Source organism: Salminus brasiliensis, chromosome 9 (genome assembly GCF_030463535.1).
Source record: "Salminus brasiliensis chromosome 9, fSalBra1.hap2, whole genome shotgun sequence".
Taxonomy (NCBI): domain Eukaryota; kingdom Metazoa; phylum Chordata; class Actinopteri; order Characiformes; family Bryconidae; genus Salminus; species Salminus brasiliensis.
The window spans coordinates 18426708-18448914 of NC_132886.1; the positions used below are offsets into that span (position 1 = coordinate 18426708).

Below are 22207 nucleotides of genomic sequence, written 5' to 3' on the forward strand. Positions count from 1 at the left end.
CACACACACACACACACACGATGGACAAGCCGGAAGATGCTCTTTAACAGGCCAGACGCTGCTGCGGTTTCCACAGCAACCGGCTTGTGTACAGTTCAGCTGCGTTGGGCTCAGCCTGCTAGCTAGCTAGCTGGTTAGCTAGCCCTGAAAAGTCTACTGTTTCGCACTACCTCATAACATCAGTGGTTATTTTGGTTTTCGTATTGTGTTTATTTTATTTCGCCAATGTAACAACAATGAGCCGTCCCACGTATTTTACACCGAGTGAGGTGTCCCTGCACAGCACAATAGGAGACCTATGGGTGTCGTACATGGGGAAAGTTTACAACTTAACACCTTTGGTTGAAGAACACAAAGGTAAGAGACGTAGCACTAACTAGCTAGGTGCAATCACTAGCCAGTTACTTCAGCTTTTCATAGAGAAAAGCCAATAATTCGCAATGATATGTTTAATACAGTTCACCATAAGCTGCCAAGCGAAAGGTCTGTTCTGTAGCTACTGCCGACCTTAGTTTATCAGCTTCGACCACACCTAGCTAACCCTCCTTCGTTTGTGTTTGTTTTGTAGGCGATGTACTTCTGAAACCAGTTATTGAATGTGCTGGGAAAGACATCAGTCACTGGTTTGACCCCAAAACGAAAGATGTAAGCAGCTTATCGTAATGTCAGTAGCCAGGTGTGTTTGCAATGTGGGGAAATGATACTGATTTTACTCAGTTTATTACATTTATAATTTCTTATAAATGAGGGTTGCGTTTCTCTGAAATGCTAATTTATACATTTAATAAAGAATCAAGTTAGAAAAACAATATTTCGCGACTAAAATTAAAAGAATGGACTGCTAAATTGAGAGAACAATTTACCAAACCAAAGTAAACTGTTTAATGACTCAATATTATTTTTCTACCATGATATTTTAGGGGCTCCGCACTGTTTATATTTATATCATCAATGCCGCATGTGCATGAAAAACACTGTGACATTAGTACAGCGAAATCATTCTGTCTGCTTGCTCAGATTCGTACCCATATCGACCCATTATCGTGCTGTGTGAAATACTACACCCCAAGAGGGCGCTTTGTGCACGTGCCCCCTCCCTGCCCTCGCACGGACTGGGCTAATGATTTCGGAAGGCCATGGTGGAGGGATAGCCGCTACGAGGTTGGCCTGCTGTCTGCCAAGACCCGCTGGATTCGCATTGTCAACACCCTCACGTCCCAGGAGCAAAGCCTAGAGGTAGACCACACCGAACACACTTGGCAAAAGTGTCACGGTTTACAATGTGCATTTACAAATGGATGGCTCCAGAGAATGTGTGCATCTTTAATGTAAAACATGCACTGTGGCCCAGCATAGGCTATGTAGGAATGAGCCAAAAAACATGGCAACATGCCTAATATGCTGTTGGTATTCCACGTGCCAGCAAAACAGCTCTCTCTACCAGACCTCTGAAGGTGCCCTGTGGTATCTGGCACTAAAGCAGCGGGTCCTTGCTGTAGATCCTATAAGTTGTGAGGCAGAGCTGTCATGCATGGGAATTGTTGTTCCAGCTCATCCCACATGTAAATAATGCTTACCTACCCACTGCACAACATCCCACAAGCCTTGCTGTCTTGAAGATGATCTGTGAGTGGTCATGATGTTTTGGGTCATGTCCAACAGAACCCAAACATCCTTTGTCTCAAATGCTTTCAGCAACTTCAAGATGCATATAAAATGCACTGGAGCAGTGACCCGTGAGTTTGAGGTCACCAAGCCAGATATTAAGCATTGATGAGATACTTTTGGGATGTTCTAGAGTGGTGTTTCTGATCCAGAACTGTTCCAGATCATCCAACATTAATACCTGACCTTATAAATACATCAAATTGTCAGAGCAATGTTGTAACCTCTAACGTTTTACCATCTCACTGTTCCGGCACACATTCCCTGATTTGTGAGATTTTGTGAAATACTGATTTAACCCTCTATAAGTCTATTAGAATTGAATGATGAAAAAGGCACAAGTAACGTACACTGAAAGTAACAAAACTTTGGTCACAAGTAACGTACACTGAAAGTAAAGTTGGATGAGCATGTGTCTACAAACTATTGGACAGGGCTGGTTTTCCTGACAAGGATTAAGCCAAGTACCAGACAACTCCTCATTCTGAATGGAGAATTTCCAGAACTAGGCTTAATCCCTGTTTGGGAAACCTACTCATATTGTACTGTACAAGCATGGTTGTAAAAAATGCATGTGTGTGTATTTTTCCTGTTGTCAAAGAGGTAACGTTGCACTGTGCTCCTGCATGCTGAAGAGGGCAGGATTGGTCTATTCTTTCCTTTTACTTTCTCTGACCCCCCTTGTTTTTTTCCTCTTGCATCTCTCATTTCACCCTCCCCTTGCTTTCTGCATCTGATTCTCCTGCTTGACAAAGGGAAATGTTACTGATGTTATGCCTCTGGACAAGCAAGTGGTCCAAGACTGGGCTTGTGTTTCAGCCCTGCAGTCCAGTGTCCACTGTGTTCACCGCAGGGCAGGCAAGCACACTCCTACATGACCCATCTGGCATCGGGCTATTCTGCATGGTCCAAAGGCTTAGCAGAGCATTCCTATTGTCTTTCTCCCCCCCCCCCTTTTTTTTGTACTCTCCCCCCTTTTCCCCCTCCCTCTCCAGAGGTTCTTGGCGGTTCACCACCATTGGATCAAACTGACATAAATTCCTTCCCTCTCTTTTAGCAGATCCAGGAGGCTCAGCTCATATAATTCATATAAGTGGAGGAATTTGGGTGAATGCATTTTGCCTAAAGGGAACGAATCTCTTAACTTCTGCTGTATTACACATGTACATCATCAGGAATAGGACTGGTAACTGAGTGTATGGCCTCGCTTTGTTCTTTTTCCAGGTATGTTCTGAGGAAACGCTAGATGAGATCCTGCAGCGTTACCTGCGCTACAACTCCCATGCGGCCAGCTACACCTGGAAGCATGACGGCATTAATCTGGACATGAATAAGACCCTTGAAGAAAACGGCATCCCTGATGAGGATGAGGAATTCTACAAGTGTCGCATGGATCGTGACCTCTACACTCAGTCCATATGTTTGTACTTCAATGACGACCTCACTGAACTTTGACCTGAAATTCTCATTATTCTTATCATACAATGTAAATGCATTACAGTGAAGCGAAACACGTTCAGTTTATTGTTAATTAGTGACCCCATTATTGAATTTTGCCCAAGTAAACCAAATTCATTTAAAATAGTACTGTAATAGTCGCATAACCTCACCGTAACAATGGCTGACAGTTGCCATGGTGAATGTTCATGTAAAATTCAGTAGCTTGTGCTTTAGAGCATCAGCTCAGTTATGGAAAAACAATCCTATGTCGTGCTAAAAATGTGTAATACTTGGGATAAAAGTTTGGGGTATTTGACTTGGTGCAATATAGAACCATGCTAAACTTCCTTTAAAGAATCATCTGCAAGATCTGTTTTTCCTTTCTTTTATATGGAGAACCACTTAACTTGGCAAAGAACAAATTTACAACAACGGCTTTTACTAAAGAACCTTTAAAGAACCCATGTTTAAGTGTGTTCATCATTTGTCTTTTGCACCTGCACTTTATTCTACAGGCAGTTTACATTACTGCTGCTTTAGGTAATTTCATACTGAAATAATAATCCTGTGTTCATGGCGCATCCCAGTATCATTTAAGCTGTGCAACTGACATCACATTTCACAAGGGCTAAGGATATCATTTACTCCAAGTAAATTACATGCCATGAGAGTGAAAATGACTTGTTGATATTCAGGGACAAAATACAGCTGCTGTTTTCTTCAGTGTGCAAAAAGATCATTTGGACAAAGGGGGAACAATGGAGTTACTGTTGCCTGAAGGTATTTGCTCTTAACAGTTGCTTTGTATGAATACACTTTGCTGAGACCACTCAGTGAAAGTAACTGTATGCAAGTCCCTCTGGCACACAGGAGCAAATTTTCTTCTACTATACTTGTACTGCCTTGATTCTTTAAAAAAAAAATAATAAACCAAAAAAAAATTTTACAGGTATTTAATCTGTCATTTTCTAATTTAAGGCCCATGAGCGGTCGACTCTTTCCATCCGCGCCTTAAATGGTTAATTTTTAAGCAACACAATCTGATGTAAATCTGGGCATGGCTGCGGCACAGCTCCCCAACCCCCCCGTTCTTTCCAGCCTGCAGCCAGACAAGACCGCGGCGCAAACCCTTTCGCTCCAAAATAGTTTTTCATACATCGGCGGGGCCCTTTAAGACTATTAAGGTAGCCATATTTGTTAGATTTGCGAGGCTCTCTGCAGTGCAGAAAGAGCGCGAGAGTGAACACTGGCGTCCGCGTGCACTCTCAGAAAAACACACACGCATTCACACATACACACACACACACACACACACGCACACGCGCACACATAGGAGAGACAGTTACCAGGCAAGTCCAGGAGAGAGTGAGAGAAAACAAAAACACAGAGCGAACGAGTTAAAATACAACTTCGAGTCGGCTCTACACCCCCTTTCTGCTGGAACAATGTGAATGTTTTTTAGAGGAGGGAGGGGAGACGGGAGAGAGAGAGGGAGAGAGAGAGAGAGAGTGCGAGAGAGAGAGAGAAAGGAGGAGGAGGAGGGGGGGGGCGTTCTGAAATAATATAGTCAGCCATTTTTTATGTAAGGGGATTTTTCTTATTGGGGGGGTTGTTAAAAAATAAATATAAGGGCGGCCATCTTTGTTTCTCTGCCTTGTAGTGTAAAATATTCCAAAACGCCCCCCACTTTTTTCCTGTGTGTCGATTTGAATATTCAATAAATATCATAATTCGGGAGGAATACACTTTTTGATCTCGAGGACGGGGTCGCTGACAGGAATATAATGTCCTCTCCTCTCCGTTCTTGTGAGGAAGATGAGGGCATGGCGGTTAATTCCGAGGGAGGAGATTTTGATGAAGAAGAAGAAGACGACGGGGACCTGGACGAGAACGCAAGCGACATAAACTCGCCGGCGGCGCCTCGAGAAACTGCAGCCCTCGCCGCGCCAGGTACCGTGCAGACACGGGGGAGCTAGGGAGCGCGCGGAGGAGAAAGTGAGGAAACGTACGGCGTTATAGCGAAAAAAGTGTGACCCGTAACATGGGGGGGGGACAACATCTGCACTGCTAAGTAGCCTGCTTCAGTGTAGCGCTCGCTCACGGCATTTCTGTGCTAAAGCTTAGCCTCTAGATAAACCCCGTGGAGTTTAGAGTTAAACTAAACTTTCCCAATGTCCCCTTTCTCTGTCCCGTTCGCGCTCTCGCTCAGGTTAAACCCCCTTTTTAATGCTGCTATTGTCTTCTCTATGCCTGAACATTTCATGAATACCGCCACGTAACGTTGCTCGCTCTGAGGCTTTGCAAAAGCTACCGGAGGCTATGTCTACATATGTCTACATAAGCAGACAGAGCTGCCCGAGACCCCGAATGGTGAGTGCATTAGAGGGGCTGCAGAAGAGTGCGAAGCGCTGGACTACCGGTTGATTGAGACAGTGGTGTTGTGACAGACTGTAAATAAACTTGACCCGACCCACTGTCACTCTGACGGCCACGGTTCAGGGCAGGACAGACCTCTTTTAAGATAACTGTAAAGCTGGTTGTTCCTAGAGCACGGCAATACTTCATGTATTACCTTGTTCCTAGCATTGACATCACTCCGACAACACAGCTCCACATGCAAATGATATACGTGTTTATTGTCATCGCTCTGATGGGACATTGCACACATAGATCTTAAAGATAATGTCTTATATGTTAAGAACAGTTTGACATTTGATCGCATTAAAGCCCCGCATTAAGCTGACCTACATGCAGATGTGTTTCTTAATCAAAACAATCTGGCCACACTTCAACGCTTTATGATTAAAGCAGTGCATATCCTAACGCTGCTGGGTGATAACGGGTCGCAGTGCATGCATGTGGGGATGTTGTTTGCACTCGTCAGGGCCTTTTTCAGTTTCACTGCAAAAAAAATAATAATAAAACAAGTAGTCTCGCGCAGGGTGCAAAGACGCGCGCGAATCAATTACCCCTCGTTCCCCCCTCGCGCCCTTTTGTAACCCCCTAGCGACTCCCACCAGCAGCCCGCCGCTCCGCTCTGCTCCCAGGTGAGGAGGCCCCGCGGCAGCAGGAGGGCAGGCGCAGTTTCCTCGCGCTATGCGTCGCGTGGCTCGCGGACGCGGCCTCTCGATCACCGAGACCCGCGTGCGCACTGCTGCCGCCTCTGGCTGCGCGAGGCCAGCCGGGCGAGAGAAAAAAAGCGCGCGGAGAGCCTCGCGCTTGCCCGCCCGCTGCGTCCTAGCAACAAAGGCGGACGAGAACAAGCGAACTAATTTGCTGAGTGCAATGGCGACCGATTAGCTTGTTTTTTTTGTCTCGTTTTTTTCCTCACAGGACCGAAAAACATCTAACCAGGGAGCGGGGCTCTGTCCTCACACATGAAAAAGCTCTTTAGTTATTCATTCACTGGTTATTGGCAGTACTGTAATTATAGCTGCCGTTAAGATTTTAATAAAATCATTTGTGTAAACCAAACTATATATATTTATTGTATATAGTTACTTATTATATATTAGTTTATTAAGAGAACAACAGAAAAACCAGACTGTTTAGAGTATACCAAAGGGAAGGGACGCACAGTGAGCTATAGCTTGTTTACATCATACAGATATCTCACCGGGTCTCTTTCTCTGGGACCCTGCCCTGCCTTTTTTCCCTTTTTGGCAAATGCATGCCTGAAAAGTGTTTATCTTCTGGAGTGATACCTTGAAAATGGAACATCAATATCAACAATCCTGAGCATACTCGAGCACTTTTTGGAGCACCCGTAAGCTCTTAAGTACGGTCAACCCACAAACATGGTTGTGCTCTTTACATTGACTCCTTTAAGCTCATAGGTCAAAGGTTGAACAAGATGCAGCGCGTCAGGGATAGCATCTTCTTCCCCAGCACTACCCTCCACCCCCTGTGATGCTCCCAAGTGTCTACCCATTGTTGAGTCTAATTGCATTGGGAAGTGATTACGGGGATAATTTTCAGCTTTTGTAAAGGATTACTGTCAGTCCCATTTAGTCACCACCCCTCTTATATGCTCCCCCACCTCCCTCTGTGTCCCCTCTTTTAGACAATGTTGAAGATGGGGGGGAGGCCTCGGATAGAGACTGTCTGGGGAAGAAGAAGCGAGGTCCCAAGAAAAAGAAGGAGACCAAGAAGAAAGAAAAAGACAAAGATGGCAAGACCCCCAAAGCACGCAAGCGTAAAAAAATTGTATGTTCCCAGTTGCAGAGCCCTTATTCATCGTTTATATTGTTTTGTGAGTTTTATCCTTTATGGATCTGTTAGGTAATGTAATTACTAATGACAGGTGTAATGCTGCACTACTGTTTCCAGGAGAGTGATATAGAGAGAGACTCAGAACATGACTTTGGAGTGAACTCTGACAGTGCTGCCAGTGATTATGGAGGAGAGAAGAAAAAGAAAAAGAAACACAAAGACAAAAAAGAAAAGAAGACAAAGAAGAAGAAAAAAGACGATGAAGACAGTACGCATGAGGAGACCACTAAAGTGAGCCCTCTGATTCTTTCTCATGTTTGCTACAACATGATGAAAAATCCCCTCAATGTTATATGCTAGTTTCACTACTGTTATTTCAAGCCTATACCTTGGATATACCTTATATCTTATACATCAAAATACAAAACCTGTTGATGGTATTTTTGGGGCTACTTCTCTCACAGCCTGTAGAACAGAAGACGTCTGCTCAGCTAGCAAAAGACTGGGGACTGGAGGATGTAGATCACACCTTTACTGAGGAGGACTACCGCACATTAACCAACTATAAGGCCTTCAGCCAGTTCATGAGGTACTGATCTAGTTCTAACGGTGGAAGCTAGACCTGTTGCAGATTTAGCAGTTGAAATGTTCTTCAAATTCTGCATTGTGTAGATTAAAGCAGTAGTTAGTTAGGAAGTAGGAAACATTTAGCTTTTTTAATGTATTTTTTGGTTTCTGACACTGTATGTGTTACGCAGTGAAGGGAAACACTTAAGAAAGTCATATTGAGACTACTTAACAACTTGGTCTGGATTTTTCCTAAAATCATCTCAACACAAAGATGTCCCTTCAGTGGTCTAGTGAGCATCACACTGATTATGCTCTCTGACAGTTAACAAGACCTTAACACTAAGGAGCATTTGGGGAATAAGGCATTGTTTATTGGTTGTGTATAAGCTTCCATTACCTTTAAGCTATATACAAGCAGTAAACATGTCTGATCAGCTATTTGGATTGCAGGAAGGTTTCACAAATTAGAACTTTCACTTCAGATAAGGATGACCTTCTACCTTTTGATCTGTCCTGTTTTGCAGGCCTATGATAGCCAAGAAGAACCCTAAGATCCCTATGTCTAAGATGATGACCATCCTGGGGGCGAAGTGGAGAGAGTTCAGCTCCAATAACCCCTTCAAAGGTTCTGCTGCCGCTGTTGCCGCTGCTGCCGCCGCCGCCGCAGCAGCCGTTGCCGAGCAGGTCTCTGCAGCAACCGCCTCCCCTGAACCCCCGCCTCAGCCACCCCCGCTTCGCAAGGCCAAGACCAAAGAAGGGAAAGGTGAGAAGGGAGGAAAAGCAGACAGGAGCGTGAAGCAGCCTTGATCACTTTTTAATGATTTTCTATAAATTATTCTGAGCTGTGCTAGTTAGTAAATCTTTTCGTTCATTATTTATCTTGTTCCCTTTTTAGAGTGCGCTTGTAAATTATTTTGATGTTTTTGAGACTAATAAGTGCTTCCTTAGACTTTAAGTCAGTTTAGAGCCCAGTCATTCAAGGATGTGGAAAGTGAGAATGCTGAGGGTGCTGTTGTATGCTTTCTTTTTACAATTGTTTAGCTGAAACTACGGCTGCTAAAAATAATTAAAGAACATAACTAGAATAAATTAAAAACATTTTCCATTCTTAAATGTTTCAATTACAATACAAACCTATGTGTGTTTGTTACCAGATGGAGCTTGTATTTCTGTTTCCTGTTTAAGATTACGCTGCATTCACAGCAAAGTGTATTGTTTCCCTTGACAGCTGTAGGGTTAGATTTCTAGACTCTAGAATGTCCGATATGGACATTATATGGTGTGGTGCATGCAGTCGTACAGAGAATACAAGGTGCGCAGTAAGCTGTGGACCCCTCCCCATCTGGCCATACACTGTTCTGTTTCCAAATGAACCAACTGAAAATCAAGCATTTAACCACCACTCTTTATCCACGTAAGAGTTTTCTTTTTATTTCACATCATGACATCATATGACAGTAGGCAAAAGAACTGTAACTTGCACTATGGTGGCAAATTAAAAGAAACCTAGCCATATGTATTTAGGGTTTGTGTTGCTTTTCCCCGTGTAATTTCAAGCTTCTGCCAAAACGTAATGTCCTAACTGTGGTTTGAACGAAACCCTTGACCTCTTTGTACCGTTAAACACCTATTGTCCATAGTATAAGTATATACAGTGTTTAGGCTAGAATTCTTTTTATTTTTTATTTAATAAGCCAAAGTATTTATTCACCATGTTCTGAATAAGACTTTTTAACCATTGTAATTCTCTTCCATTCAGTGTATGTTTGATCATTGAATCTTTTGTCCATATTTATGGATAGCTTGACTGTGGCAGTGACATCTACCGCAGCATATGGTCTCCACTCGGCTAATTTGCATAAAGCTTGTTAAGAGAACAAAGTGAGCAGACATAGTTATGTTGGGTGTCTGATGATTCCTTGTTTGCAGTGGAGCAACAAACATTTTGGTTGCATTAGCCTCACAGCTCCTGTGCAAAGTTAAACCAGCCAATTTTGTACGCCAAAATGTCTTGGCTGATTTTCTTTGACTACTATGCTACAAAGACTATGTAAAACTACTTAAATTTTGATTTGTCAGTGACCCATTTCTTTAAAATATCACATTTATGTCAGCCATAATTATAGAATCAAAGCTATTGTTTTGTATTATTTTGGCATCAGTGTGTGAATGTTGTTCTCTCTGTTCTCTCTCTCTGTTTGTAAGGCCCTGGCTATAAGAAGCGCAGTAAGAGTCCTCGCGTCTCTGACAAAAAGAAGCCTAAGCTTAAAAAGATGGCTCCTCTCCGAATCAAATTGGGAGCTCTAGGGAACAAGCGCAAGAAGAGCAGCTCGGTGAGAAATAAATCCTGATGCCTGTGTTTTGCCCTTTCGATATGTGACACTGCCTGTGACGTATGAGTGTCTTTGAATGTATATGTATATATGTGCAGACTTTTCAAAGATTGAGGGACTAGATACGCAGACCAGTGTGTGTGTGTGTGTGTGTGTGTGTGTGTTGGAAAAGGGAAAGAGAGTTGGAATTAATTAAAAAGTGTGAGAGGATTGTAACAGGAAAGTTGTAGTTTGTTCAAGGGAGGCATATTATAGATTTAACTTGCATTTGCTTATGTGTACGTTTCGTACAGAGTGAAGAAGTGGATGATGACGATTCTGAGCAGGAGAACTCAAGTGTCCACAGCTCCTCAGTGCGCTCAGACAGCTCTGGCCGGGTCAAGAAAAACAAGAGAGGTCGCCCAGCCAAGAAGAAGAAAAAGAGTGGGTGATATTTTCCACTTGGTTTTAAACTTTTGCCAGGAATTTTAATTGTCAGACTAAGCTGCATACCCCAAACATACATATTGGTGATGCACTGCTGGACTTTGTTCAGGGTGCTGTGGAGGTGCAGATCCTTGATCAGTGGCAGCATAAGGGCATAAGTTGTGTTCTGCACATTTTCCTCCGGCTAATTGATAATGGGATTACAAATTAATAATAACTATGAATAATAATTATATTTTTTAATGAAATCTTAAATTATTATCTTGTGTATATATATATATATATATATACATATATATATATATATATATATATATACATACTTTTTTGTAATTGTTATAAAAATAAAACAAATAATAGGCATGCAGTGTTTGGGCATGCAATATTCTTTTCTTTATTTTTGTCTGCCATGTAATCTGCTTAGGCTTATTGTATAATACACTTTACACATGCATTTCTGGCTATGCTGAGAGAGACAGAACCATCACTGAAAGTGAAAAAATCATGTGGACTGAGGTGGCAGAGTAGTATTACAAGATTTTACATCATTATGATTTGGATTACGCAGTATTACGCAGAATTGTCCGGTCTGCTTGACCAATGTTAAATAGTGCAGCATGTAATAGTGCAAGTAAAATGCTACATAATGTTGCTTTAATGCAATTTTTTTACTTGTAAACAACATTTAACAAAAAATGAATGTTAGTTCTTGAATAGTTCGTCGTTCCCTGGTATTAAAAAAATATATGATGTCAGACAACTATGTCAGTGTCTGCAGATGACACCAATACATGCTTAAAGATTCTGGATGCTGATGCTGTTCATTTTTGTGACCCCCCCCCCCCCAAATTCTGTGTGTCTCTCTCAGTGGTGGGAGATGAAGATGGAGATGGCTATGAGACAGATCATCAGGACTACTGCGAGGTGTGTCAACAGGGAGGGGAGATCATCCTTTGCGACACGTGTCCCAGGGCGTACCACCTAGTGTGCCTGGAGCCCGAACTGGAGAAAGCTCCTGAGGGCAAGTGGAGTTGCCCGCACTGTGTGAGTCACCTTCATAATGCTTAAGCTCCCATGAAGCCTACTTAAAAGCTTAAAGGAGCAACAAGTCCAATTTTCTGTTAAAATCTGAGTTATGGGTATTATGCGTTGGTAGAAAATTACATGTTTTGACGAGAAGCAAGGGAGCTTGGAAAATCCCTTTTTCATGAAGTAGTGTGGCCAAAAAGGTCAAATTACACCTTTTTTTAATGTGACAATTCATGAGACTAGCCATGTGAGCAACAGCAAGGCAACTAGCATTCAGCCAAAATGTTACTTGCTTTTAAGTACCATCTTAAAGTTATAGTCATGCAATTTTCCAAAATATAATATTTTCTGCTTGAGGAACATCTCCTGAATGGCTGTTTATGAAGCCATCCATCTTAGTGTTTTAGCTATACAGGTTTTATTCTCTATTGTATGCCCTACCAGGAGAAAGAAGGCATTCAGTGGGAAGCAAAAGAGGAGGACTTTGAAGAGTTTGAGGAAGAATGTGATGATGGAGGGGTGGCTGATGCAGGACCAGGAGGTGGAGAGGAAGAGGAGGATGATCATATGGAGTTCTGCCGAGTGTGTAAAGATGGAGGAGAGCTGTTATGCTGTGACTCTTGCCCTTCTTCATATCACATACACTGCCTCAACCCCCCTCTGCCTGAAATCCCCAACGGAGAGTGGCTCTGTCCCAGATGCACAGTGAGTTCTGATTGAATTGATTGAAGTGAACTGAATTAAATTAGATTGAGAACTAAGTAAATCAGAAAGATCTGAATTGACTCAAAACAAGAATCGAGAATTTCCAATCTCATAACCACAAATTCACACTTTATGATATGCTAAAATGCATCATAAGTAAGATTTGATCAATTATAGACAGTCACATACACAATGTTATCTAATGTCATCAGAAGCACTGTAACTGGTGGCTGCCTGGTGGTTGTTGCCATTATGTTGTTGTATTCATTTAAAGTGCTTTGCAAAAGTTAAAATGTTTTCAAAGTCAGAGTAACCTAACCTTTTGTGCAGTTTTAAGTATTTAAAGACTGACACCTTTATGAACAAATTAGTAAGACAATGTTCCGTAACAATAAATTAGTCAAACATGCTGTTTGCAGAAACATTCAGCTTCTGTGTTGTGGAAGCTGCAGGTGAACACATGACAAATACTGGCTCATAGAGCCTTACAGTTGACCGCCTTTAAAAAGTTCACTTTTTCTGGATTAACCACCCATGTTTTTGTGAAGCAAAACTGTTAAAGTGAAGACCAAAGAGGAAATTCAAGATAAAGTAATAAACATACACAAAATATAAAAGTTCTACAATTTAAAATCCAAGTGTTTGGAGGTCCCAGTGAGAAAAACACCACACAGTCATAGCCTAGACAAAGCTGTGCATTACTAAGCATTAGAGCAAGAAGGAGACTTGTGAGGGAAGCCATAAATAGGCCAGCAATCACATTAAAGAAACTATAGAATTCCATGGGTATGACTGAAGTAAACAGTGTATAAAATCAAGCACTCTGTATACAGCTGGTCCATATGGGAAGCTAGAAAGGGTAAGGGATCTCTGGCAAAATAAGACAAACATCAAGCTTTTGAACACTATCCCAACTGTGAGATATAGGCGTGGCAGTTATGTGGGGACAGGTGGATGGTGGAAAATACAAAGATAATTTTGCAAGATAGTCTGCATCAGTGTGCTGAAAAACCAAAACCTGTCACTATTTTATTTTTTCCTTCCAACTTGTTTGCAAATCTAACCGTTATTCTTGCTGTTTGTCTTAGTGTCCACCAATCAAAGGGCGAGTTCAGAAGATCCTGCACTGGCGATGGGGTGAACCCCCACCCCCTGTTCCTGTTCCTCCACCCCCAGATGCACCTCCTGATGCTCCGCCACCGCCCCCCATGAAAGGCCGTCCAGAGAGAGAGTTCTTTGTAAAACTGGCAGGACAGTCCTATTGGCACTGTACATGGATCACTGAACTTCAGGTGTGTGTGAGTGTGTATGTGAAAGAGACAGAGATAGAAAATGGATTAATTATGGAGTTACAAGTGCAGGTGAGATACACTGATGGATATGTTTGAGGATGCAGAAAGAATTTAAAACATAAATATGAAAAAGGAGACAAGGATTTTTATAGAAAAACAATATCAGCATTCTTCACTTTCTCTTTATCCCTCTATACACAGCTGGAGATCTTCCATTCTGTCATGTTCCGTAACTACCAGCGAAAGACCGACATGGATGAGCCGCCCAGTCTGGACTACGGCTCCGGAGGAGAAGAGGATTCTGGAAAGAGTGAGAAGCGACGAGCCAAAGACCCTCAATATGCCATTCTAGAGGAAAAGTATTACCGCTATGGCATCAAGCCAGAATGGATGATGGTACACAGAATAATTAACCACAGGTGAATGAACGTCTATGTATTCTTGTATAGAAAAAACATAACTGGAGCCTTCTGCAAACAAAATACTGTGTGTATGTGTACATGCTATGTATGGATATAGGCCGTGTATTTATGTTTGTGTGTGTGCAGTGTGGATAAGAAGGGGAACTACCACTATCTGGTGAAGTGGAGAGACTTAACTTATGACCAGTGTACGTGGGAGAGAGATGATTTGGACATCCCAGAGTTTGGCATCCATAAGGCAGCTTACTGGAGACACAGGTAGAGTAGCTACCCCTATAATGAGGGGGTTGTCATCAAATTCCAAAATATAAACAGTGTTTTTAAACATATTGTAATACTTTATGATTAAGTTAAGATTTGTAAAATACCACTTGAGCTAGCTGTTCCAACTATCTTTGTATTTATTGATTTGTAGATTATAATGATTATATTTATTTATTTATCACAACTGGATGTTGTATGGATACTATTTTTGGTTACCTGTACATTTTATTACACACTGTACACCAACTTTTGTCTTAAAGAGAGGAAGTGATGAAGGAGGACCCAGACAAACCAAGGAGTATGAGGAGGAGAGAGGAGAATGATGAAGCTCCTGGAACTCCAGTTACTGATGTAAGTTTGAACCTGTAATATGCACCTTGTTTAAAAAATTTCTGTTCATTTATCTGCCCTTTTGTTATCTCCAGTAAAAAAGTTTTTGTTATATTTTGTCATTGTATGTAGTTTTCCCAAATGGAAATGACATTGAATACTCTTCTTTTGGCATTCTCTATTTTGCTTTGTCCTATTATTTTTTCAGTAATAACAATACTTGGGTTTTCATTACATCTCATTATTCTCCTTATCAACTTTATAACATCTCCTAATCAACTACTTAGCATCTTCTTTTTTTTCCTTTCAGCCCACAATAAAGTACGAAGAACAGCCAGACTTTGTGACAGTAACAGGAGGCACTCTTCACCTCTACCAGCTGGAGGGCCTCAATTGGCTTCGTTTCTCCTGGGCTCAGGGCACAGATACCATCCTGGCCGACGAGATGGGCTTGGGCAAGACAATCCAGACCATCGTATTTCTCTATTCGCTGTTTAAAGAGGTGTGTTCAGTATATATTTTATCAGGTTGATTTCAGGTGATGTTCTATGTGATTTTAAGATATAAAGGGACTGTTTATAGAAGTGAAAGTCTGATTCACTATTCTAGAGCTTGACTAGTTTATGTGGGGAGGTACTATAGTATAAGATGGGGAGGTGCATGGCTATACGTTGTGTTGTTAGTCAAGATCTTACGTTTTAATTGTTGTATGGTCATTAAAATGCTATGTTCATGTAATAACTTTAAACATCTGGAAAATAAATAAGATATGTCCAGTTTCAGAGTGAATATTAGAGGTGGGGGAAATTTTATTCTTAGATGCAGAAGATACTGAATTGATTCACAAATGTCAAAATATAATTTTCTAAATGTTAAATGATAATGTAATGTTGAATGCAAAAGGAGCTAGGAAATGTTTAAGTGCAGTGTCGATGTGCAGTCTGTGGTATGCACATAACAGAGACACAAGGATGGATGAGCAAGAAGTCTAACTGGCAGCCCCAGCTTTAAAAGCTAAAACGTATAGAAGCACTTGTTGGCTGGCTCGTGTTGGGTGTTTTTTATTGCTGCCAACCAGAGAACCTTCAAGCTAGCAGTGTCAAAGCTTATACCCAACTCGGAAAGGGTGAAGCAACTTATAGACTCTGTGACTTGTGCTATGTTGTACTATGTTGGAGCTTAGATACAGTAGCAGACCGTCTCAAAGATATTTTACTGACACATCGATCCCGTAACTCTACAGCTAGATCAGAACCGAAGTCATGGAATTACTGAAGAAAACAGGTAGGATAGCTGTAACGTGATGCATGCACATCCATTGCCACAGAATCTTATATCACTGCAACTGCGTATTTTATCACTGATGAGTGATAGCTAGCATCTTGTGTACAAACAAGAGCGGTGAATGAGAGCCACATGGGTGCAGATATGGCTGAGCTATTAATGAATGTAGCAGAAGAACAGCAGATCACTAAGAAAGATTTAGTTTTATTTACGCTGCAACATAGTGGTTGCTCCTGTACAGGTTAAATTCCTACATGTGAAATACTATGCCCATACTCTAAACCTGGCCTCTCAGCAAGTGCTCAAGTTACCCACTGTTGTCAAGGTTGCTAGCGAGAGTAAGATGTATTATTACGTTTTTCCACCACCACCCCACTGTAAAACCTTTCAGTTGTCTTGCCACATCTCATTTGTTTTACTAATAAAAGATATTGGAAGTAAATTTCAAATCACAAATACTTTGCTTCTAGTAGAGATCACACAGTAAAAAAAAAGAAATCCTCATTAGAAATAAAGATACATTGATGATCACAGCCCTCTGTAATCGAATCAAATTGTTTGCTAGAGAGTCCCACTGCTAATTAATATTGTGTATTATAAATTAATACATGTGTGCAGGGACTATAAAACTGTTCTTAACATTACTATTGTAGAATACAATTTTAGAATTATAAGTAAATCTGCATTAGGTATGCACACTAACCTTGACAATGGCTATGTTCATGTTATCAGGTTGAAGTGGCACATATTCTGTTTTTTGAAAATGACTTATTGCTCACCCCAGATGCGGTTGATCAGCCAATATATGTTTGACATTTGAGATCTAGACCAGGCTAACAATACTTGAAACACTGGACTGGACTGGACTTGAACTGTCACCAAGTGACAAAATCTATTAGCTTCAAAAAATCAAATGACAAATTTCAGTAAGCAAAAAAAATAAACTTTAGTAAATGGGTATGGATACACCTAATTGAAGTATTTAGTTACTCAAAATAGCTGAAAATATAACTTTATTGTTGTTTTTATAGACTAAAGTAAGTCACAACATTATGTAAACTACATTGATTTGCCTGCATCAAATACATGTAGATTTGGATGCACTTTGAGTGGGTTGAGGGACATTTTGGGCATGTGTTGAAGCAAACTTTAGCAAACATGTCCTGTGACCCAGACCCAGTGTGGACAGACAAAGCGAATCTTTTTTTATCGTATTTTTTTTTTACCTTAGATGGTCTTTGTGATGGTTTTTGCTGCTACTGAAACAGGCATTTCAGATGGCTTCCTATATAGTAATAGTTCACTACATAGACTTATGTACCAAAACAGTTTATCATATGTCTAACAAAAAGCCATTCAGTGATTCAGTCCGGGTGCATAGATGCCTACTGGATATATACTGCATTGTTTGGGTGAAGAAATCATGACTTGCAGAGTGCATTAAGCAGTAGGGTTCCATTTGGGATAAAGTTGTAGTTTGATTTTTGTTTTTTTGTGTTTTTGTGTTTTTAGATAATAAAATTAGATAATAAATTGTGTTTTTATTTAATTATTATTAAGGTACAAAGCAGGTCCTTGTAGAGGTTTATTCAGAGCAAAGATGTATCACTTACCCGCACAATTGTGAACTAAGGCAGAAAGACTGTATCAGCGCAAAAACAAACAGTACTGTAATGTGTATTTAACCAGTGCAGCATCTACAACAATGACCATACAGGTTACAACAAGGTAACAAAGGTTACAACTATCCTCATCGTTGCATTAAAAAAAAATGTACATCCAGGTTCTAACTTTTCAGTTCAGTCTGTCTGTGGGAATTTAAGGAAATTACATAGATACGTGTTGCAAATCAACTGGTCGGATCCCTTTAATGCAAATTGCATTATCAAACATTCTACTGGAGGAACTAACCACCTAGAATAGTACACTGTATGTCCAAATGTTTGTGGACACCAGTTCTAATGAAAGCTTTCAACTAACTACTTTTAGATGCACAAATGCACACACACAGATTGTCTAGTAGAGTATTAGAAAAGTATTGCCAAACCTGAAACTATTGGCACCATGCCAAATGCCAGGTGTGGGCTAGAGGGTCATTAGGCTGTGGAGCAGTGGCACTCCATCCAATACTTTGGGGATGAGTTGGAGTGGTGATTAATTCAACATACTGAACTTACTAACGCTTGTTGCAGAATGCAGTCAAATCCTCACAGCAATGCTCCAGTGTCAAGTAAAAAACCTTCCCTGGACAGTTACTCCAACAAAAGCAGGATAGTCCCTTTTGTTAATACCCTTGATTTTGGAAGAAACAATGAATGTGCCCAATACTTTTGACCATATAATGCGTATAATAGGCCTTTAGTCTTACTTATCCTTTTGGTGAATATTCTGTCGCTCCTTCTTTTACCCCTCTTTATACCCCAGGGCCACACAAAGGGGCCGTTTCTGGTGAGCGCCCCCCTTTCCACCATCATTAACTGGGAGAGGGAGTTCGAGATGTGGGCTCCAGACTTTTACGTGGTCACCTACACAGGAGATAAGGACAGCAGAGCCATCATCCGCGAGAATGAATTCTCCTTTGATGACACGGCCGTGAAAGGAGGAAAGAAAGCCTTCAAACTGCGGGTGAGGAGGAGAAGTGGCCTACCGTTCTGGAGATTTGCACACAACCACTAAGCAGTGCACAAGCACATGTATAGATCTGTGAGATCTCTGACATGCAGAGAGGAGAAAGGAGAGAAAGAGAAACTTGGTAGTTTTGTAATTATTTCTGTCTTTCTCTCTCAGAAAGAAGCTCCCATTAAGTTCCATGTGTTGCTGACCTCATATGAACTGGTGACCATAGACCAAACAGCCCTGAAGTCTATTGACTGGGCCTGTCTTGTGGTGGACGAAGCTCACAGACTGAAAAACAACCAGTCCAAGGTATCTGCATGTGTGTTTTGATGGTATTCTTTTTGTTAGGCTGTTTAATTTCAATTTAGCACAAAAATTATTGTCATTTAACTACAGTGTGTGAAAGTATCCTTCCGGAGAATGTGTTAGTAATGAAGCGTGTGTTTGTGTGTTTGTGTTGTCAGTTTTTCAGGCGACTCAATGACTACAAGATTGACCATAAGCTGCTGCTAACAGGCACACCTCTTCAGAACAACCTAGAGGAGCTCTTCCATCTGCTTAACTTCCTCACACCGAACCGCTTCAAGTGAGGACAAACAGATACTCAGACACTTTCATACAACAGATTCATACACCCACATGCACACATATGTAAATCACCGCTATCACACAAATTTTCACTTTTTGATATATTTAAATCTGACACTTCTTTACATTGTGTCAAAATTGATGAATGTACAAATAGAAATGCCCCCAAAATCTTCTACTGTAATGTTGCGTTTTTGGAGATTTTTGTGTAACAGCGACAATTTATGTTATTGTTTAATTTGCTATTTGTAATTATATCCTCATGCTGACTTCAACTCTTTGGATTGAGAATGATCTCAAAAACAGACACATACAGTACATCTCATATATACACACACACAGCTCAATCTCTCTTTCTCCGTCTGCAGTAATCTGGAGGGCTTTCTGGAGGAGTTTGCAGACATCTCCAAAGAGGACCAGATCAAAAAGCTTCATGATCTGCTAGGGCCTCACATGCTCAGACGGCTCAAGGCGGACGTGTTCAAGAACATGCCAGCTAAAACAGAGCTGATCGTCCGTGTGGAGCTGAGCCCCATGCAGAAGTGAGAGCACAGAGAACACTGAGGGCATTTTAGGGTGCATGATACTGTAGAACTGTGTGTGTTTCTTTAATAGTCATGTGTAAGGTCATGAGTGAAAAGATGAAAAAAGCTAGAGATGGTTAAACCTGTGCAGAAGTTGCAAACCTGCAAAAAGTGAGAGGAAGGCTCTAGATTGTGGTTTTGTAACCTTTTATGTTTTGTGTGTGTGTGTGTGTGTGTGTGTGTGTGTGTGTGTGTGTGTGTGTGTGTGTGTGCGTGTGCGCGTGTGTTTGTGTCTGTGTGTGCGTGTGAATGCTGCTGTAAAGGAAATACTACAAGTTCATCCTGACGCGGAACTTTGAGGCACTAAACTCTAAAGGAGGAGGGAACCAAGTTTCTTTACTCAACATTATGATGGACCTGAAGAAGTGCTGCAATCACCCCTACCTCTTTCCTGTCGCCTCCATGGTGAGAAATATAGGGGTGACCATTGTGATATACAGTGGGGAAAAAAAGTATTTAGTCAGTCACCAATTGTGCAAGTTCTCCCACCTAATAAAATGAGAGAGGCCTGTAATTGACATCATAGGTAGACCTCAACTATGAGAGACAAAATGAGAAAAAAAAATCAGAAAATTACGTTGTCTGATTTTTAAAGAATTCATTTGCAAATAATGGTGGAAAATAAGTATTTGGTCACCTACAAACATACAAGATTTCTGGCTGCCACAGACCTGTAACTGGTCAGAGGCTTCTCTGTCCTCCACTCATTACCTGTATTAATGGCACCTGTTTGAACTCGTTAACAGTATAAAATACACCTGCCCACAACCTCAAACAGTCACACTCCAAACTCCACTATGGTGAAGCTCAAAGAGCTGTCGAAGGACACCAGAAACAAAATTGTAGACCTGCACCAGGCTGGGAAGACTGAATCTGCAACAGGCAAGCAGCTTAGTGTGAAGAAATCTACTGTGGGAGCAATAATCAGAAAATGGGAGACCTACAAGACCACTGCTAATCTCCCTCGATCAGGGGCTCCACGCAAGATCTCAACCCGTGGGGTCAAAATGATCACAAGAACAAAAAATCCCAGAACCACACGGGGGGACCTAGTGAATGACCTGCAGAAAGCTGGGACCAGCGTTACAAAGGCTACCGTCAGTAACACACTACGCTGCCAGGGACAGATGTTGCAGGGCCAGACGTGTTCCCCTGCTTAAGCCAGTACATATCCAGGCGCGTCTGAAGTTTGCTAGAGAGCATTTGGATGTTCCGGAAGAGTATTGGGAGAATGTCTAATAATCAGATGAAACCAAAGTAGAACTGTTTGGTACAAACACAACTCGTTGTATTTGGAGGAGAGTGAATGCTGAGTTGCATCCAAAGAACACCATACCAACTGTGGAGCATGGGGGTGGCAACATCATGCTTTGGGGCTCTTTCTCTGCAAAGGCACTAGGACGACTGGTCCGTGTACATAAAAGAATGAATGGGACCATGTATTGTGAGATTTTGAGTGCAAACCTCCTTCCATCAGCAAGGGCATTGAAGATGAAACGTAACTAGGTCTTTCAGCATGACAATGATCCCAAGCACACTGCCAGGGCAACAAAGGAGTGGCTTCGTAAGAAGCATTTCAAGGTCCTGGAGTGGCCTAGCCAGTCTCCAGATCTCAACCCCATAGAAAACCTTTGGATGGAGTTGAAAGTCTGTGTTGCCCGCCGACAGCCCCAAAACATCACTGCTCTAGAGGAGATCTGCAAGGAGGAATGGGCCAACATACCAGCAATGGTGTGTGCCAACCTTGTGAAGACTTACAGAAAACGTTTGACCTTTGTCATTGATTTTCAGAATTTATTTTCTCATTTTGTCTCTCATAGTTGAGGTCTACCTATGATGTCAATTACAGGCATCTCTCATCTTTTTAAGTGGGAGAACTTGCACAATTGATGACTGACTAAATACTTTTTTCCCCCACTGTACATTGGACTGAAACTGAAACACATCTTGGTAAGCTGTTCTGGGTACATTGGGAGTATTGACAGTAAAACAACACAGACCAACTGCATGTTTCAGTAAAAGGAGATTTAGGCACTGTGTGATAAGAGAGTCCTAGCTAGTGGGTGGGAATTGGAAATGACTAAATTGAGGTGAAAACTGTGGGGTGGGGAAAATTTAGAAGAGCCTTTTAAGTGATATAGCTGCTCTAATCTTGGAGGATTGTGGGCTTGAATTTTGATGATGCCAGGAAAGCATAATTGACTTAAATGTAGTGCTGCTCGGTATGTGATAAAAAAGAAATTAAAAAATGATTCTTATCATTGGTTTTATCATCTTAAATGTGCTATACAACAAAAATGCATTTTGTGTTGAAATACACACACTATATACCCATTAGATGCCACAACATCCTCTGTACATACCTCCTCAAAAGCTCCCTGTTTTACACACATGAAGCTCCAATTCCACATAACTGCTTTACAGTTCCAGTGCTCTTTTGTCTAGAC

The 22207-nt window shown here is 41.4% G+C and overlaps 2 protein-coding genes across 4 annotated transcripts in view; both read left to right on the top strand.

Annotated features, from left to right (window-relative positions):
* Positions 1 to 94: 94 nt before the first annotated feature.
* Positions 95 to 3547, top strand: cyb5d1 (cytochrome b5 domain containing 1). The gene is made up of 4 exons (XM_072686802.1): positions 95 to 357; positions 569 to 645; positions 1018 to 1236; positions 2890 to 3547. The coding sequence occupies exons 1-4, from the start codon at positions 237 to 239 to the stop codon at positions 3118 to 3120; spliced, it is 648 nt and encodes a 215-aa protein (XP_072542903.1). The 5' UTR covers positions 95 to 236; the 3' UTR covers positions 3121 to 3547.
* A 1130-nt stretch (positions 3548 to 4677) lies between these two features.
* chd3 (chromodomain helicase DNA binding protein 3) overlaps positions 4678 to 22207 on the top strand; it is a 44468-nt gene continuing 26938 nt past the window's right edge. The window contains exons 1-19 of one of the 3 annotated variants that reach the window (XM_072687657.1): positions 4678 to 5055; positions 7169 to 7311; positions 7435 to 7608; positions 7782 to 7906; positions 8412 to 8650; positions 10093 to 10220; positions 10514 to 10643; positions 11515 to 11690; positions 12120 to 12380; positions 13469 to 13672; positions 13874 to 14091; positions 14221 to 14352; positions 14619 to 14709; positions 14999 to 15190; positions 18397 to 18597; positions 18760 to 18897; positions 19053 to 19174; positions 19545 to 19718; positions 20024 to 20165. In XM_072687657.1, the coding sequence (XP_072543758.1) occupies positions 4890 to 5055; positions 7169 to 7311; positions 7435 to 7608; positions 7782 to 7906; positions 8412 to 8650; positions 10093 to 10220; positions 10514 to 10643; positions 11515 to 11690; positions 12120 to 12380; positions 13469 to 13672; positions 13874 to 14091; positions 14221 to 14352; positions 14619 to 14709; positions 14999 to 15190; positions 18397 to 18597; positions 18760 to 18897; positions 19053 to 19174; positions 19545 to 19718; positions 20024 to 20165 (3156 nt within the window). In that variant the 5' untranslated portion in view covers positions 4678 to 4889. The remainder of the gene's footprint in view (positions 5056 to 7168; positions 7312 to 7434; positions 7609 to 7781; positions 7907 to 8411; positions 8651 to 10092; positions 10221 to 10513; positions 10644 to 11514; positions 11691 to 12119; positions 12381 to 13468; positions 13673 to 13873; positions 14092 to 14220; positions 14353 to 14618; positions 14710 to 14998; positions 15191 to 18396; positions 18598 to 18759; positions 18898 to 19052; positions 19175 to 19544; positions 19719 to 20023; positions 20166 to 22207) is intronic. The other 2 variants (XM_072687658.1, XM_072687659.1) reach the window with 2 other exon arrangements.